At 35.2% G+C, this 17,164-nt stretch overlaps 2 protein-coding genes across 3 annotated transcripts; one reads left to right on the top strand and one right to left on the bottom strand.

Moving 5' to 3' along the window:
- The first annotated feature begins 334 nt into the window (after window positions 1-334).
- Window positions 335-8,039, top strand: LOC143557602 (sugar transporter ERD6-like 16). 2 transcript variants are annotated; one of them, XM_077046641.1, is made up of 15 exons: window positions 335-529; window positions 640-702; window positions 818-907; window positions 5,945-6,004; window positions 6,137-6,202; window positions 6,287-6,352; window positions 6,463-6,541; window positions 6,623-6,687; window positions 6,771-6,863; window positions 6,951-7,031; window positions 7,109-7,240; window positions 7,312-7,434; window positions 7,521-7,634; window positions 7,728-7,846; window positions 7,934-8,039. In XM_077046641.1, the coding sequence occupies exons 1-15, from the start codon at window positions 341-343 to the stop codon at window positions 8,037-8,039; spliced, it is 1,446 nt and encodes a 481-aa protein (XP_076902756.1). In that variant the 5' UTR covers window positions 335-340. The 2 variants fall into 2 exon arrangements, with proteins under 2 accessions (XP_076902756.1, XP_076902755.1); XM_077046640.1 differs by having other exon boundaries at window positions 341-529; window positions 6,771-6,868; window positions 6,956-7,031.
- Window positions 8,040-8,208: 169 nt separating this feature from the next.
- On the bottom strand, window positions 8,209-12,354 carry LOC143557601 (sodium/hydrogen exchanger 1-like). The gene is made up of 13 exons (XM_077046639.1): window positions 12,169-12,354; window positions 11,416-11,534; window positions 10,730-10,827; window positions 10,581-10,640; window positions 10,255-10,496; window positions 10,120-10,166; window positions 9,952-10,018; window positions 9,773-9,873; window positions 9,589-9,690; window positions 9,366-9,504; window positions 9,218-9,280; window positions 9,047-9,130; window positions 8,209-8,968 (listed from the first exon to the last, which is right to left on the bottom strand). Exons 1-13 carry the CDS (start codon window positions 12,340-12,342, stop codon window positions 8,618-8,620), a joined length of 1,647 nt encoding a protein of 548 aa, XP_076902754.1. The 5' UTR covers window positions 12,343-12,354; the 3' UTR covers window positions 8,209-8,617.
- Between the last annotated feature and the right edge of the window lie 4,810 nt (window positions 12,355-17,164).

Raw genomic sequence — 17,164 nt, 5'->3', positions numbered from 1 at the left:
ATCTTGTAGTGCGGACCCTTGTGTAGTTCCTCTGTTGGAACTATGGGAGCCGGTGTATATGATAATTTACAATTTAAATTTGGAAGTTTGTTAATTAAATATATTTTGGCACCAACAAAATTTGGTGAATTTATTGCTAAATTTGCCTCACAATTTTTATTTATATTTTTTCTACCTTTTTGTGGTTGGATGGTGGAGGCAATGTTGGTGGTGTTTAATTTATCAAGTCTTAATCTTCTTCCTTCTCACATGCAAACCCTATAAATTATCTATTTTTATCGCCAATCCGCTAATCATACAAACGTCTTCCATTTCATTCCTGCATTGTTTTCCTCAAGCAATGGCGATTACGCAGCACGAAGACATTGAGAACAGGGATAATAAATCGCGTGAAAATTTAGAGGAACCATTTATCGATAATACATCAAAAAATGCCAATAATTCTGAAGCAACCGACCCGAATGGGTCAATCAAGATGGCTCTTTTTAGCACCGCGGTTGCGGTTTGTGGTTCTACAGAATTTCGGAGCGTGTGTAAGTTAATGATGCAAGTTTTGTCGATTATTCTTTCGTACATTGATTACGTAGAACAAGTTTCGGTAATTAATTTTGTTTGGTTGATTTTGAAATTGTTTTGTAGGTGGGATTTTCTGCTCCTGCTCAAGCTGCAATTTGCGATGATTTGAATCTATCAGTTGCTGAGGTTGATTAATTACCTGGCTTCTTTCATTGATCATACATTGTGTTTTGTTGCAAGCATGTTTTTAAAGATTGTTGAATATATTTTGAAATGTTTTTATCTTTTTTTCGTTGGGCAGTATTCTCTTTTTGGTTCGATAATAACAATTGGTGCAATGATCGGGGCAGTTACGAGCGGAAGAATTGCAGATTCAGTTGGTCGAAAAGGGGTATGAAACTTATAAATTCTGATTAAATATTTTCTATTTTTTGGTTGTTTGATCTAATTCTGTGATTTCATTGCATGGAAATATAAAAAAATTGGAGTACTAGGTAGGAAAACTTTCATTACATAAGCATTCGTTTTAGAAAGCTTAAATAACAATACTGTTACTACATTCTTTATATTTTATTTTTAAAAAATGGTGACTATTGGGCTAAATGACCGTTAAAAGAAGTCAAAGGTTAAAAAGTAAATAATCATCCAAATAACAGAAAATTGAAGAAAACTCATAACATTTGGATACGTGGAAACATAAATTTTATTTTGCATTGTTTAAATCCATTAGATTATTGGAACAATAAAGATTTCATTTTAGTTCGGATCTATTACAAACTTCCATCCGGAAGTTCAGTGATAATATAACACAAAGAGCTATATAATGCTATATATTATGTTATTTCACAATTTTGTTTATTTATTAACTTTAGTTTCAAGAATGATACACTACTTGTTTGCCAGGCTATGATCTTAATCCATAAACGATAAAAACTACACATTATCGGGTTTATGGTAAATTCCAAACACGAGTCTTTTCTTTATTAACAAAAAGAACTCACAACTCAGACACCAAATAAACAAACACTAGACCTCTATTTATACTAGACCACAAAGATCTAAACCTAACCTAATTCAAGACAAATAAAATGTCCCACACTAGTTTGATCGACTTCACGCAGCTTGCACGCATGATTCTTTGTATCAAACAAATTGCTTTCTCAATTTCAATCAATTCACATAGTTTGATTCAGGGGCGGATCTAGTGTTTGGTCAGGGAGAGCAAAAACACCCACTCAAATCTCTGGTTTATGTTATAAACTTCTAATATATTATGCACAAATTTCAGTGCCCCAACTTTAACTTTTTGAGCTCAACATTCCAAGCATTAATTTTATTTTATTTTGAAAAATAACAATTAAGCCCAAATTGCTTTATTTTCTAGCCACATTATAAATCGAAAATTTAGAATCTGCAAGTTATATGGAGGTGAGACATGAAAAGGTGTTTACATCTGTTCAGGTTGTTCAGGTATATGTGGTTCAGATTTTTTTGTGATTTTGGTTTCTTGTGTTTTATTTTGAAATACAAGATACGCTCATCCATTGTTTACATTTTTATTTTAACTTTTGTTGGTTTTGTTTTGACTTGGTTGTTTACGTGTTTCTTGAAATTCAAAAGGCATAAGATTTTTGTTGTCATTGAGAAACGATGATTTAGTTCTAGGTTTCTAAAGCATTCTAGCTAATTTAGTGTCTAATGTGGTTGTTATAATAATTAGACCAAAATATGAATTTATTCAGAATATCATTTTTTAATGATTAAGAATTCTACAATTACCGTTTTCAAAAGATAAAATCACGTAAAGCTCAATTGTAATATGTATTTTGTTTATTATGTTTAATAAAATTTGTTGCTTAAATTTCTATACATAGTTTATTTAATGTAACCTTTTTACCTCCCATTTTGGTTTGGCCCGACCTATCTTGGGTTGACACGTTTTAGTTTGACCAGACCCATTATAGGTTAACCTTTTTTGGCACACACTAGCTAAAATTTCTAGAATTGCCACCGCTTTGATTAGCTCGTATCCGGCTTCACACAAGCTCACGTCTTGTCTCTTGATCAATTAATCCATAAACGTTCTTGATTTCATTCCACACAGGTTCTTTCAGTCTTCTAGAAGTTGCACCACAGATACGTCGATTTGGCTCGCTTCTTGATCCACATAGGATTTGTTCTTGTTTAGTTGCTCATTTTTTGTATGAATTTTGATCGGTCCTGTTTATTGATCTTATTGATCTTCGGCTCTTGTTCTCAGTTGTAATCAGTTTTCTTCTATTGATCAATTACCGCCCTTGGTCGTTCGGTTCTCCCAAACTTTGTTACCAACTGTTAGCCTTGTTCTGTAAATAGTAAACACAATCATGTTTGTGGTAAGCTCTAACCACAACTCTTTCTTTATTAATAATAATATCACAACTTGACACAAATAAACAAACCTTAGACCTTTAGACCACAAAGATGAAAAACTTGGTGCAATACCAAATTGAAGGACCAGAATGACTAATACGAAAAGTTTAATGGTGGTATGGAAGATCTTAAGGGCGGTTTATAGGAGATCTAAAGTTCAAGGATCAAGGTGAATAACTTAGTGCCTAAGTTGTCTTTTAAAATTTATTTAAATTAGAAGTTTTGTTTAATTGAATTGTGTTTCATAATTTAAATTTCTTTCGATTAAGTTATTAGTTACATGAAGATAAGGCTTAGAGTTTATTCTTTTTCATTATAGTTCATTCTTGTTCTGTTGTTAATAGAAAGAGTCATATTAGGTTTTTGCAATATCGTGGTCGGTTTCTTAATTCACTTGATCAAATAAATTCAACAATTGGTATCAGAGCCTAACAATTCAGGCTCGTGTTCGTAATTGTTTCTCATCGTGTTCTGGTGTTTCTAATAGCAATTGAGGTTCCGATCGCAGGTGCTCAATTTTTTGTCGTAGTAAAGTTATCGATCATAAGAGAATTCCAATTAATGGAAGAAAAGTGATCACAAGAAAAAATCCAATCTAAGAATAGGATTTTTCTAGAATTCCGTAAAAACAATGACAAAATTTCAGGTCGTAGAAAGAACAAGATATTAAATCAATTAAGGACAACCTAGGAATCATCTGCCATTATTTTGAATCTAAATGATGAGAAAATTGTGGTTGAGGAAGAAATTACGGATTATCAAGACGTGATCGTAACAACAATAAAAAAAGACAAGAGAGAATCGTGTTGGATGAACTATAAAGTGCACGAGCTGGCAGCTTCGTCTCATGTTACGGTTTGTCATGATGTTAAAAAAAATGACGAAGATCAACAAACCAACAAAGTTGATGTTGTAGTTCGCATGAGGTTCATGCGAAGATCAGGCGATCAGAATGAACAACTGTGACATCCTGCGTCGGTTGGGGAGGAGAACAAATGGTAGTGGGCACTTAATGGTTAATGCATTCCCTTTCATAACGCGTTTTGGGCACTTAATGGTAGTGAATGAGAGGAGAACTCCACAGTTAAGTGTGCTCATGAGGGAGTAGTATCAGGATGAGTGACCTCCTAGGAAATCCCCTAGGCAACCAAAAGCAAATCCGTGAGGCGATGCTGGTTCGTCCCGGTCAAAGCGTACAATATTATGGTGCGGTGGTAGATGGGCTGTTACAGATGGTATCAGAGCTAGGGCTGGACTAGTGGTGGCAGGTCCCATGAGGACGTTGGACCCCTAAAGGGGGTGGATTGTGACATCCCACATCGGTGGGGAGGAGAACGAAGTTTTCTTTATAGAGAGATGGATATCTCTCCCCATAACGCGTTTTGGGAACTTAATGGTAGTGGATGAGAGGAGAACTCCATAGTTAAACATGCTTAGGTGGAAGTAGTATCAGGACGGGTGACCTCCCGGGAAGTCTCCATCTGGGCAACCAAAAGCACATCTATTAGGCGATGGTACGCCCCGGCCAAAGCGGAAAATATAATGGTGCGGCGGTAGCTAGGCTGTTACAACAACTGAATAAAGGAGTTAATTTAGAGAGGGGGCATGTATCAAGTGTAGATGGAAGAATTACTTTGAGTACCATGATAGTTGGCTATGAAGTTGAGAAAGCAAAAGTTGTTTCCTATCTAAAAACCGGCAGTGATAAAGTTTAATCCAAAAATCAAGCTCAAAGAATTGCAAGCGTTATGACGTGTGAAAGATCTTGGAGGAACAATAGAAGTTGGTATTGACAGAGAGAGTAAAACATGGAATTGAATGATTAATACGAAAAGTATAATAATGGCACGAAAGATCTTAAGAGGAAGTTTGGACTTCGGAGGAGATTTAACCAAATTGAGTAAGTTGGTGCCTAACTAATCTTTTTCTTAACATTTATTTAAATTAGAAGTTTAGTTTAATTGTTTCCTAACTTAGATTTCTTGTTGAGTAAGTTATTAGTTGCCTATAAATAAGGCCAGCTTAGAGTTTTCATTGTATTCCCTTATGCACTTAGAGTTTATTGTTTTCATTGTATACAATATCGTGTTCCGTTTCTTAATTCACTTGGTCGAACAAGTTCAACAAAAGGCCAAGACCTAATCCAACTCAAACTCTTCGAAACAATTAAACAAGATAAAAAAGAAAGAAAGGTGCACCTGATGCTTGACTTGTCTCTCGCATTTTCGCAGGGGTCAGGTCTTGATCACTTCACGATCTGATTTACGTAGTCTTACCCTACACATTGTGTAGCATGTTGTCTTCTATGGCTTAAACCCATAACCTTAAGGTCACAACAACACCCTTATGAGTTGCTCCAAAGGCCGCCCTCTAATTAAACCAAATATACCAAAACATTTAAAGTTCGAACTTACTTTAACCTTATCTTCAAACTCCTTTATCTCGACTTTCAAGCTTTATCTTTAACTGTCCAGCTTCACATGTGAACTGAGGGCTAGCTCCTTCACTAATTTGGTCATGCGCGCCCATGAATCCATGATCTATTATATGTATACACATTCAAAAAAATAGATATGCATATATATGCACTAGACACACATACTCATACATTTGATCATGTACAAATGGCTTCCATCACCATACACACTCATACATTTGATCCTGAGAAGTTGGTCTAGTGGTAAGAGACTATGCCCTCCTTAAGTGGAGACGCGGGTTCGATTCTCACTTGGGCTAATTAAAAGGATATCTGGGAGAAGGGATGAATCAGGGCTTTAATCCCGGGTTCGAATCCTATAGGGGACGAGGGTTTACGGATTCCATCCGATTCCCACTCAGTCTCACGGCCGTCGAGGAGTCGACCTTGGGCATAGCCCCGAAAGGGTAGGTTTACACGTGAGATAATATTTGCATGAAATGCAAGCCTCCAACTTGCAGATTTTTGTAGCCTGCCTATCTTTCTGCCATTAACTTTCCGTTGCCTGAAATATGTTTATCTGTTTATGTTTACCAACAGGCCATGGCATTATCCTCTGTTATCTGCATAGCAGGATGGCTTGCAATCTATGTGGCCATGGTAATTCACAAACCAATGCTTATTGTGTGACATAAAAGCAAACAAACTTCAGAATTTGATACAATCTTATTTCTATAGTTTTGGATGACAGTGATTATTCCTTCTTTTTTATTGCTATTATTTACAAGTTAGGGATCAGTTTTACTCGATACGGGACGGTTCTTCACTGGATATGGCATAGGGATCTTCACTTTTGTGGTAAATTGCCTAACCTTTATTCGAATGCGAACATTATTAACTTCACAATCTGCACAAATATTGAGTCTAGACATTGTTAAATAGGTTCCAGTATATATCGCGGAAATATCACCTAAAGAGCTCCGTGGAGGACTCACCACCCTCAATCAGGTTAGAACGCGTATTTTCGATTATTTTTTTTGTTTTTATTTTTTAATCGTCTTTTACAAAAGTTGAGTTGGGTAACTTGCAAAGTTACATTTTTCTGTTTATTCTTGCAGTTCATGATTGTTACTGGTTCATCAATATCATTCTTGTTGGGAACTGTTGTTTCATGGAGAATTTTAGCTTTAACTACTGGTATGTACAAGTATTCATAATTAACATCATTAACCAAAAAAAAAGTATAAGAAAAAAGTGCGCCCGGTGATTGATTTGCAGGAACTGCGCCCTGCATTCTTCTGATCGTGGGCCTGTTCTTTATTCCAGAGTCCCCTAGGTGGCTGGTACATTCTAAACCTATTAAACTTACAATGGAGCTTTTATAGTGTAAGATCTTAATTATGTTGCATAATATATCAATTTGTAGGCTAACGCAGGACGTAAAGTGGAATTCGAACAAGCTTTGCGCAAGCTCCGTGGCCCAAAAGCAAATATTGCTGCAGAAGCCAATGAGATACATGTACAGTACTGATTAGTATTTTACAAAATTTGATTTAACTTTCTTTGCATAATAATATAGTCTAAATATTTGCATGTTGTTTTATAGGAGAGTATACTTACTCTTCGACGTCTTCCCGATGCTAGATTATTGGATTTGTTCGAACCTGAATACATAAAACCAGTTATGGTAAGCAACAATCTGTTATTGTAAGCATTGTTCCACCTTGAATACAGTTATTGCTTTCTAACCTGTTTATGTTTTAGATCTCTGTTGGATTAATGATATGCCAACAATCTGGAGGAATCAACGGAATAGGATTCTATGCAAGTGAAACCTTTCAATTTGCAGGACTTAAATCAGGCAAAGGTGGAACCATTGCTTACGCGTTAATTCAGGTATGAATGTTTTCCTTGGTTTTTCTTATATTATATATATATTTTGTTAATTATATCAACATTAAATCCAGATTCCAATAACAATTGTTGGTATGGTCTTGATGGACAAAGCGGGAAGAAGGATTCTCCTTTTGATATCTACGTGCGGGACATGTCTAGGCTGTTTTGTCACCGGAACTGCGTTCTTCTTCAAGGTTTTAATTATTTTGTATTCATTAATCCATATTAAGTAAAATGCTAAAACATCAAGACTTACTATAATATCATGTCATGAAACAAGGATCAAGGCATTTTACTGGAATGGGTCCCGTTTCTTGCTGTCTCGGGTGTACTGATGTTCATAGCGTGGTTTTCAGTTGGGATGGGAGCAATTCCATGGTTGATCATGTCTGAGGTAACTAACCATTGTTTAACTTAAGCGTACTCATTTAAGTATTAATCCTACAAGAGTTTAGTTAATTGCTAACTGTTTGATTTTGGTTTACAGATATTCCCATTGCACATAAAAGGCGTTGCGGGGAGCTTGGCGTGTATAGTGAATTGGTTGGGTGCGTGGGTTGTTTCTTACAGTTTTAACTTTCTTGTTAACTGGAATCCCGCGGGGACATTTCCAATATTGTCATTCTGGTTTAGTTATTAGTCTCTTTTTCATTGTTTAATCGAAAGATATTTGCTTTGTTTGATTGTAGGTACATTTTGGTTGTTTTCGGGATTTGGTATTTTTAACCTTATTTTTGTAGCAAAGTGCGTGCCCGAAACCAAAGGAAAAAGCTTGGAGGAAATTCAAGCTTCTCTTTAACTTTGAAGGCCATATGGTTTTGAAAAAAAGGCTTGAAAGTCATAGATGTTTAAAAATATAATGTCAATATAGCAGTTACAGATATTTTAGTTATTTTCATTTTCATCTCGATAAATACAAACGAATTATCTGTTACACATTTACACGACACGATAGTGTGGAACAAAAATTGAGACGACAATAAAGCACAACTTGTAGTTTTCATTATATGTATGTTATTCAAATATACAAAATCAAAAGCCCATGTTTGTTACAATCTAAAATAAACAAACTGTTTTGAATCTAGTTTCCACTAGATTTCTGTTGTTAACGCTACTGACGACCACCTATGCAGCGCAAGCTGTGTTTTACCTGACCCCATTGGTTTACAGGCATTGGTGGGATCCGGTGAGTTACCAGTAATAGGTTCTCACAGGAAAAAAAAAAGGAAAAAAAACAATCTGCAAATCCAAATAATTTACATAAACCAAAAAATGAATCAGAACCAAAAGCAACACTCACTTTAGTATCTGACTGCCTCCTGTCTTGTCTATAAAAAAGTTAATTTTCAGGGGCATGGTATAGAAAATATCTTTCTTTTAATTGTCAACTTCTTTGGGGGTCAAATTATGAATGCTTTGTTCTGTAGGGGTCCCCGGAATATATGGTACAAAGCCACGACCACCAAAAACCGGACGCATGAAAGCATCATCAAACATCCTCCAGTAATAGTGAACTGTGAAAGAAGGTTTTGAAAGAAGCACACGTAAACTTGACGGGCAGAACAATGACCCGTTTTGAGCCGGTTCAGGTTCTGTGTCCCGCTCATTTCCTAAAAGAGGAACAATGAAGGATTTGGGACTTGTTGGCTCAAAAGAAGCCGTTCGGTACATGTTTTTGGATGAAGGCAGTAACAATCTCACTAAAGGCTTTGTCATCAATCCAAAAACCTACAAAAATTTACAAAAGTTAATAAAAAAAATACAATACTAAATATAAATTGTTTCGTTAGAAATAAAAATAACTACCACTGTACTGAACAGAACAACGGTGATGGTACTTGTTATCATGATCGCGTTCCCACGTAGTTTTGTGTGGCCCGCCCTTGTGAACTGCAACACAAAGGAAATAAATTTGTTTAGCAAATATGAAATTATATCATATATCTTTTTGATGTAATTTTGTAATTAACAACAGACCTGGTTATAGGCAAGGGCCATAGAAACAGCACCTCTCATAAGACCAGCCCACCAAATCAAAACCTTGAAAAACAGTTAACGTTATAAACATGTCGAAAATTAATTTCTAAAAACAGAATCATGCCGAACAAGTGAAGAAAGATCATACTTGTTGTGCCCCGGTGATTTTTTCATTTTTGTTCTTCTTTGTCAAGTTGGATAAATATGATAATGGGAAGACAAAGCATCCTCTTCCAATCATAACCAACCCCAATAAGATAGAGCTAACTCCAACTGAGTTTCCAGGGCTGCAAATCAAAAAGAAAAAGACAGTGATGATGGCTGTAAAAAACAGATAAATAAGTTAAAATATTAAAAAAAAAAAGTAACACCTGTCTTTTACAAAGCTCCATTTTTCAATATCCAAAGCATCCATACCAACATAAAGAAAGATAAACAGCTCTGAAATAAATGATAATGTTGCAAAAGTATGCCTGCAAAATTGATAGATTCAAATGAGTAAATCAATATTTTTTTAAAGAGTATGATTTGAGTAGCTTAAAGAAGTAGACACACTTGGTAGTGACCCTTGATTTCTCTGTGACATTATGCCATGTGTAATGAGACATCACAATTCCACAGAAGAACACTGTGAGAATGCCACTCAAATAAAATAACTGCAAAAATTAATAACGATAAATTGACGGTTATTAATTATGTAGAAGAACACTAGCAAAAGTTAAGTAAAATCTTACTTCAGCCAACATATATGAAAGGTAAGCCATTAAAATCATGATAGCAACTTCTCGGTCCGTTGAATGCCTGTAATTTATACGCAAGCCAAATAAAGTGAATATTTTTGGCATAAAGCATCAACTTCTGTCACTCCCAATGTCATAACACTTGACGGAAAGGTTAAATACCTTCCAAAGTATAGCCTTTTTATAACATATGCACTGAGTAGTCCAGCCTGCAACAATAGAAAGCATCACACGGTCATGTTTTTTCCAAGACAATATTTAAATTAAAAATGTAAATGTGTAAAAATATAGACTTACACCGGCTCCTAAGAACGTGCTTGTAGCGAACAAATAAAAGAAATTTCCAACTAAATTAAAGGCATCACTTGTCGTGAACCGAGATAGATCAAAGTTTTGGACTGCATTGAAAATAACAACTGATGTAGCATCATTCACAACACCTTCCCCAAACACCAAACTGTATAATAGCGGGGTCTCGTCCTGATTGAGCACCTGCAAAGTGCAAACAGAATCTGTTGCAGAAAATATTGCTCCTATTGCTGAAAAACAAAAACAGTTGCACATATTAGCAAATGAATAGACATTCACAAAATGTAACTAATATAAGAGTTAAGTAAGGTTACCAAGAAAATCTCCTAGGTCTAGAGAACCGAGATTCATTCTTCTGAAAATGTGTATCGCCCCTGTAATGAAGTATATCAGAAAATATTACATTTGCCTATATACAGTTATTATTATAAAAATAAAATGGATGAGGAAGTTAAGTGTGTACCAAATGATATTATGGTGAAGGATATTGCGGTTCCTACAGCACCAAATAGCACAATGGTCATGAAGTTGCGAAAAAATTGTTTCTTTTTTACCTGGAATCTGTTGATTCATCATTGCAAAATAATACAGGCTTAATAACCATGAAAAATAAAGAATTTACAAAACAGCCAAAAGATATATGCATACGTATGTGCAGTGAGTGCGCGTATACTTCAAACATTTTCATGTGTCAAAATAAAGGAATCATAGTGAAACATCTTTTATGGTTCAGCTTCTATGAAGCATGAGTTGACATCAAGTCACCAAGCAGCGCGATTAAAACAAATGGTCAAACCTATCATAAGTGTGATCTTGGGTCCATTGACCATTACTTAAAAGTATTTGGCACCACCACAGCAGACCAGGCAAAGTGCATCTAAGAAATGTACCACTATAGTCTAATCACTTCTTCAGCATGCAATAAAAATCATAAGTATTCCATAAACTAGACTGTGAATAATTAGCATTAAACTAGTTTAAAAAATGAAAAGCAGACATGACAAGTTAATAAATCTTGTTATGTCTGCATCACAACCATCCAACCAAACAACAGAATATACTAAATGTAAATCTAAAAGGAAACATTAAAAGCAAAGATATCATAAACTCATAATCATTTTATAAATATATTCTAAGACTAAAACTTACCCAGCATTAAAGATAATTGGTGGAAGAAGATAAATGAAGAAAAGGTCTTCACTAAATACAAACAGATGTGAATTTGTTCCCCCACTGGTGAATAAAATTATAGCTCCTGTGCATAGACCCTGCCATTGTCATCCAAGAGAAAGTAGAAATTCAAATTCAAATTATCTTCACTCATTTGTAGGGGTTAAACGAGCCAAGCGGCTCGCACTCAAGATCGGCTTGCAAAAACCTCGAATCGAGTCAAGCTTAAACCTAAAAAAAAACCTTGTTTAATGAATGAGCCCGAGCCTTGGCTTCACTTATCGAGCTCGAGCCCACTCACAAGCCTAAACAACCCATGATTGATATAACTTTTATCTATTATATTTAATAAATATTTATTATTGTTATTAGTATAATTACTATTATTACTATTATTATTATAAAATTATGATAACAATAACTAAATAATATATATTACGTTGTATACAAAATTATAGATAAAAAATATATCTAAAAATAACAATACATACATATATATATATATATATATAAATTATTTAATAAATAATAAACAAGTCTCGCTCGATCTAGAAAAACTACTTATGAGCCAAGCTCGAGCTTTAGAAATAGAGTTCGAAACGAGCTGAGCATGGGTTCGCCTCGGCTAGTTTACGCCCCTACTCATTTGATTAATACACACACACAAAAATGATTAAATTAGGAAAATTGGATTGTAATTATTCATTGACTTGCATATAAAAAACAACTTACAATGACAAGAGCAGTGATGGATTCATTCATCCAGCGGCTCTCCTCCAAAAGATGACCGATGACAATACAAGCACAAAGAAGAGCAACAAACAGGTTCATATTGACAACCGAGTCATACTCAGAGGTAGCTAGCACTCTAGTACTATTGATCAATAACCCTAAATCAACCCCCATGCTAGCAAACTGATCCGGTACTACTTTATTCAACCAACACACAGTCGAATCACATTCACCTGAAAACAGCAGTTTGAGAGAGAGAGAGTATTGGAGTGAGGTGATGAAGGCGGGTATTCATACATATTCATAATATATATATATATATATATATATATATATATATATATATATGGAGAGTGAGAGAGAAAAAGGGAGGGTGAAGTTTGAATATTTATTATTCAAGAATATTATGGCCCTCAGGTATCTAGCTGTGTATTTCCTAATGTTTTAATGATATAATATAACTAAAGACAATATACCCAACAACAACCACGGTATAAGCGAATGAAGTTGTTGAATGAAGTTGTTTGTGAACTACTATTTCTGCATCTCCCTGGTCAAATCCGTCCACATTAGGATTATTTATCAACGGTTGATCCAATTTGGTAGCAACTATTGTTTTTTGTTTGAAAATAATTTGCAACAAGCAAAGGATTACGACATAAAATCCTAAATATTTTGCATTAGAGGTACAACCAGTACCCGCAAAGCTTGGGTGTCTCCAACTAACTATCTCATATCAAACTAAACAACATGATAATTATATGAATCAAATTTCATGTAGATTGTGAAGGGTCTATAGCTGAAATTACGTTGTCAGAGCTTAATGGTTTATATTGTATATGAACAGTCCCTTCCAAGATCTGTTTGTATTCAAGCATAAAACAACGGTAACAAGAGTGAAAGGGTGTGTTTGCATCTGATGGCCAAAGGACTAAAAATGCCCTCATGTGGGGCATGTTGGCCTGACTAATGTCTAGACTGGATGGAATTAAGCATGCAAGATCTAGAATGCACGGAGCTGGTGTCTCATGCAAAAGAATAATGTATTTAGCCAAACCTTGTGGAGGTCGAGGGTTTAAATCCCGTGGTGAATATTGGTATAGTATTACTAGAAGTAGACTAGAATGCCGTTTCATAAAATAATAATAATAATAACGACTAAAATAATGACTTTTTTAAAGCTAAATTATATGAGGGCATGATTTTGGACGGACTCTGGATTTTTATCACTACCCTTAATTTTAAAAATATGAGTGATGAACAAAATTACTCTTCTTGTAGTTGAAATAAAAACCAGAAATCAAATGTTTAATAATATTGAAAATAGATAAATTATTCAGTATCACTTGCGTTTGTTGTTGAATATATTAATAAAATAAATGTTATATCTTACTTTTAGAAGGACCCCCTTGAAAAAGAAAAAGAATGGAATATTAGAAATGCGGTGGTTGGAAAGGTGATAATTGGTTGGAGTGGGAACGAGAAGAATATACGAGTACTTAATAAAATAAAAGGACTGTTAAAGAAGAAAAGAAAAGTCGGACCCACTAGTAAATTATAGTGTCGATCCCAGGATACACGCACTCATTTCCTTTTTTGTTTGCCTTTATGCTCACCACTTATTACTCAAATACTTTGGCTCTCACCACACCAAGTCCACATCAACTCTACCAAAAAATTTTGATAGTGTATTGATTAAACTTTAAAGTATTTACGTTTTAGTCTTGTATTTTGTTTTAGTCTTGTATTTTTTTTTAAAGGTAAATTTCTTTGTTGGTAGTGGGATTTGAATCCAAGACCTTGGTGTTAAGAAACTTTGTCTCTACCATCGAGCCACCACCCCAATGACGTAAGATGTGTTCTTTTGATATCTTTGTGCATCTGTTTTCATCATTTGATATTTAAATTATAGTAGTATGTTTCTTATTCAAAATTAAATTATATAATAAAATATCTAAGACACGGTAAATATATAATTTCCTAATCAAATTTCACATCAACTATGAACATAAGAGATACTGAGTTTTTAAAGAATACCGAGCATCAAATACTATAAACTCATTTTGGGCGCAATAGTTGTGGATTAGAAGACAATTCCATACTTACATATGCACAAGGGGAGTTGGTACTTGGATGGAAGAAGACAACTCCATACTTACATATGCTGAGTTAGTATTTGGATGGTAACCTCCTGGGAAGTCTCAACTCAAACAATCAAGAACAAATCTATAAGCTCCTTGTTGGTCAAACGATAAATATTGGTTGATATCAGATGTCGAATGTATATATTGTATCAAGTCAGTCATGTGTTGTTTGGGCTGGTGAAGCAAACATCATCGAGAATGATGAATCCCAAGGGTGCTGAGAGAGACACATTATGCAAATCTCACCACACTGATTAGGATGGTAATGCAAACCTCATAAAGGACAATGCATTTATAAGAAATTGGCAGCACTCTAGAAAAATCTAGCATCAGCATGGAAAGGAAAAATGTTGAGTTCCTAAGAAATACCACACCTCAAATATCACAAATGTACTATGGAATAGGATGAGCAAAACGGTTACCGGTACCGATTTGTTACTGTCGGTACTGAATCTGTAACAAGTTTTTCAGTATCGGTATTTTCCAAATATGCCTTCAATACCGGTACCTAATAAAACATTTCGGTACCAATACCGGTACCAAGAATTTGGAAAAATCGATGCCGGTATTTTCGATGCCAGTACCCGCTCATCCCTACTATAGACACAATGATAGTGAATGAGAGGAGAACTCTATACTAAGTGTGTTCGAGCTTGAGTAGTTCTAGGATGGTGTCCTACTTGAAATCTCTACTCAAACAAAGCAGACGATATTGATCGATTAGTGTCGGAGACAATCTTACAAAATGATGTATCAATCTGGTCATATTACTTTACATAAATATTTTTAATAAAACTAAGTATTTCCTTAATCCTTTATAACTTTCAAATTATAAACTGGATGAAAATTCAAAGTTCACTTTAGTATTTATATTTAACAAATAGACGAAAAGTTTCTTTATAATTTTTCCCTAATAGGTAACGTTTTAGATGCCATAACTCGCAAAGGATTATGTAGTCATTTTGTCGTGTTAATGTTTGTAGTGGTTGGAATGTTGGAAGAGAGATGGTTGTCGTCCATGCGGATGGTGGAATCTTGATTATCATGTTAACAATTGTAATTAATTGCTTTTAACACACCATCATCATCATCATTAACTTTGACTAATAATATATTTGTTTCCTAATACTTTTTATATATTTTAGATTAAGATAATTTTATATATCATTTTAACCTCAAATGAATCCTGAACAAGAAATACTTGTGTTAATTTACACTTGTTGTTGGTGCATGTTTTGTAACAACTTCTGTGAACAACTTAACAACTTCGCCTACAGGCCCAAGCCCGTGAACAACTATTTCATTGCCCACAAACACCCAAATATGTGTCAATATCCAGTTTCAATCAATATCTCATTCACAACCTCAACTCCATATCCAGAGTTGACACGTATTTGTTCACACGTAAGACCAAGAGATAACAAGTTTCACTCGTTGACGGAACAACATCTTCGGTCTCACAATAATCGTGTACACCTGGCCATACAGACGAAAACTCCAAACACTTTTTTTTTTTTTAACTTCGCCTAAAGTCAACTTCGCTCCTCCTTAACTTCGCCTGTCCATAACTTCGCCTGTCCAAAACTTCGCCTGACAGATAACTTCGCCTGAGATAAGCGAACTTGTGAGGTAGGCGAAGTTGTGGATAACTTCGCTTAACCTTATATCTTCGCCTAAACCCTAAAATTTAAGCGACAACTTCGCCTGAACCCAATAACTTCGCCTGCGGCGCTGATCGGCCAGAAACGATCAGAAACGTGCCAGAAACACCAAAACGCAGATCTCGAACCATAGCATAAGGGCCTAAGGCTCTGATACCACTTGCAGGTCCCCCCGGGGCGTCACCGATCGATACGAGATCCGCACGAGGTCTAGGAGTGCGGAATCCTCCTAGACTCGTTTATGGTGTGGAATACTAAGAACACGATTACACACAAACAAACACACGAACAAACACACGAATGAGATAAACACATCTGCAGATCTTTTCATAATAACCGAAACACTTACAAACCAAACATGAAAACAAATGACGGCCGACCCGAGGTGAGCTCTACCTCGGGTCGTCCCACACGACTCACCTTCTCGGTTTCTCTCTAGACAAATAAACTGATCACAAAACACTCTAATTTCTGGATTCACAAACCTAAACAAGACACGTATATATATCGAAACAACTTCGCAGGCTTGGGCTTGGGCCAATAGGCGAAGTTGTTCTAACTTCGCCTACGGCAGAAGTTGTTACAAACTTCGCCTACGGCAGAAGTTGTTATAACTTCGCCTATGGCGAAGTTGTTCTAACTTCGTACTTCGTTTCCGCTGATCAGAATTGCATAGCGACGGTCACAAAATGGACCAACACTTGTATGTGACGTTCATTTTCTATCAAATCAACAATCAACATTATCTTTACTATAGATATCTATGTATAGATGAATTTGTATCATCAAGAAATCATAATTCCTTAAAACTCAGCATCTGAAATTTCTTTACTAGAAAGCGATTTTATCTATCTTCCTTTTCCGAATTTTTGCTATTTGTCATGGTAATAGGGTGAGTTATATATGTACAATTGGTGTAGACCAAAATAATAGTACATTAAAGCTCCCTATCCTTCTATCCTTTTTCATATGAAAAAAAAATTGGGAAGGCAATCTAATATATTATTAATAATACTACATCGATGTTTACCACGAGACTCAAACCCTCAACCTTCAAAGAAGGACACACCTTATAAGTTATATTATACCAAAACACCATCAGTCCAGATGCCTTTCATCATGCTTATTTGAGAAAATTATGATTTGTAACCATGTGCTTTATGGATGGGCGCAACTTACAGGTCTTATCGC

The sequence above is a fragment of the Bidens hawaiensis genome, unplaced genomic scaffold (genome assembly GCF_021521415.1).
Source record: "Bidens hawaiensis isolate Kalapana, Puna unplaced genomic scaffold, B.hawaiensis_p1.1 tig00019072_1, whole genome shotgun sequence".
Lineage (NCBI taxonomy): Eukaryota > Viridiplantae > Streptophyta > Magnoliopsida > Asterales > Asteraceae > Bidens > Bidens hawaiensis.
The sequence above is the reverse complement of the archived record's forward strand: the minus strand, read 5'-3'. Positions and strand labels throughout refer to the sequence as shown.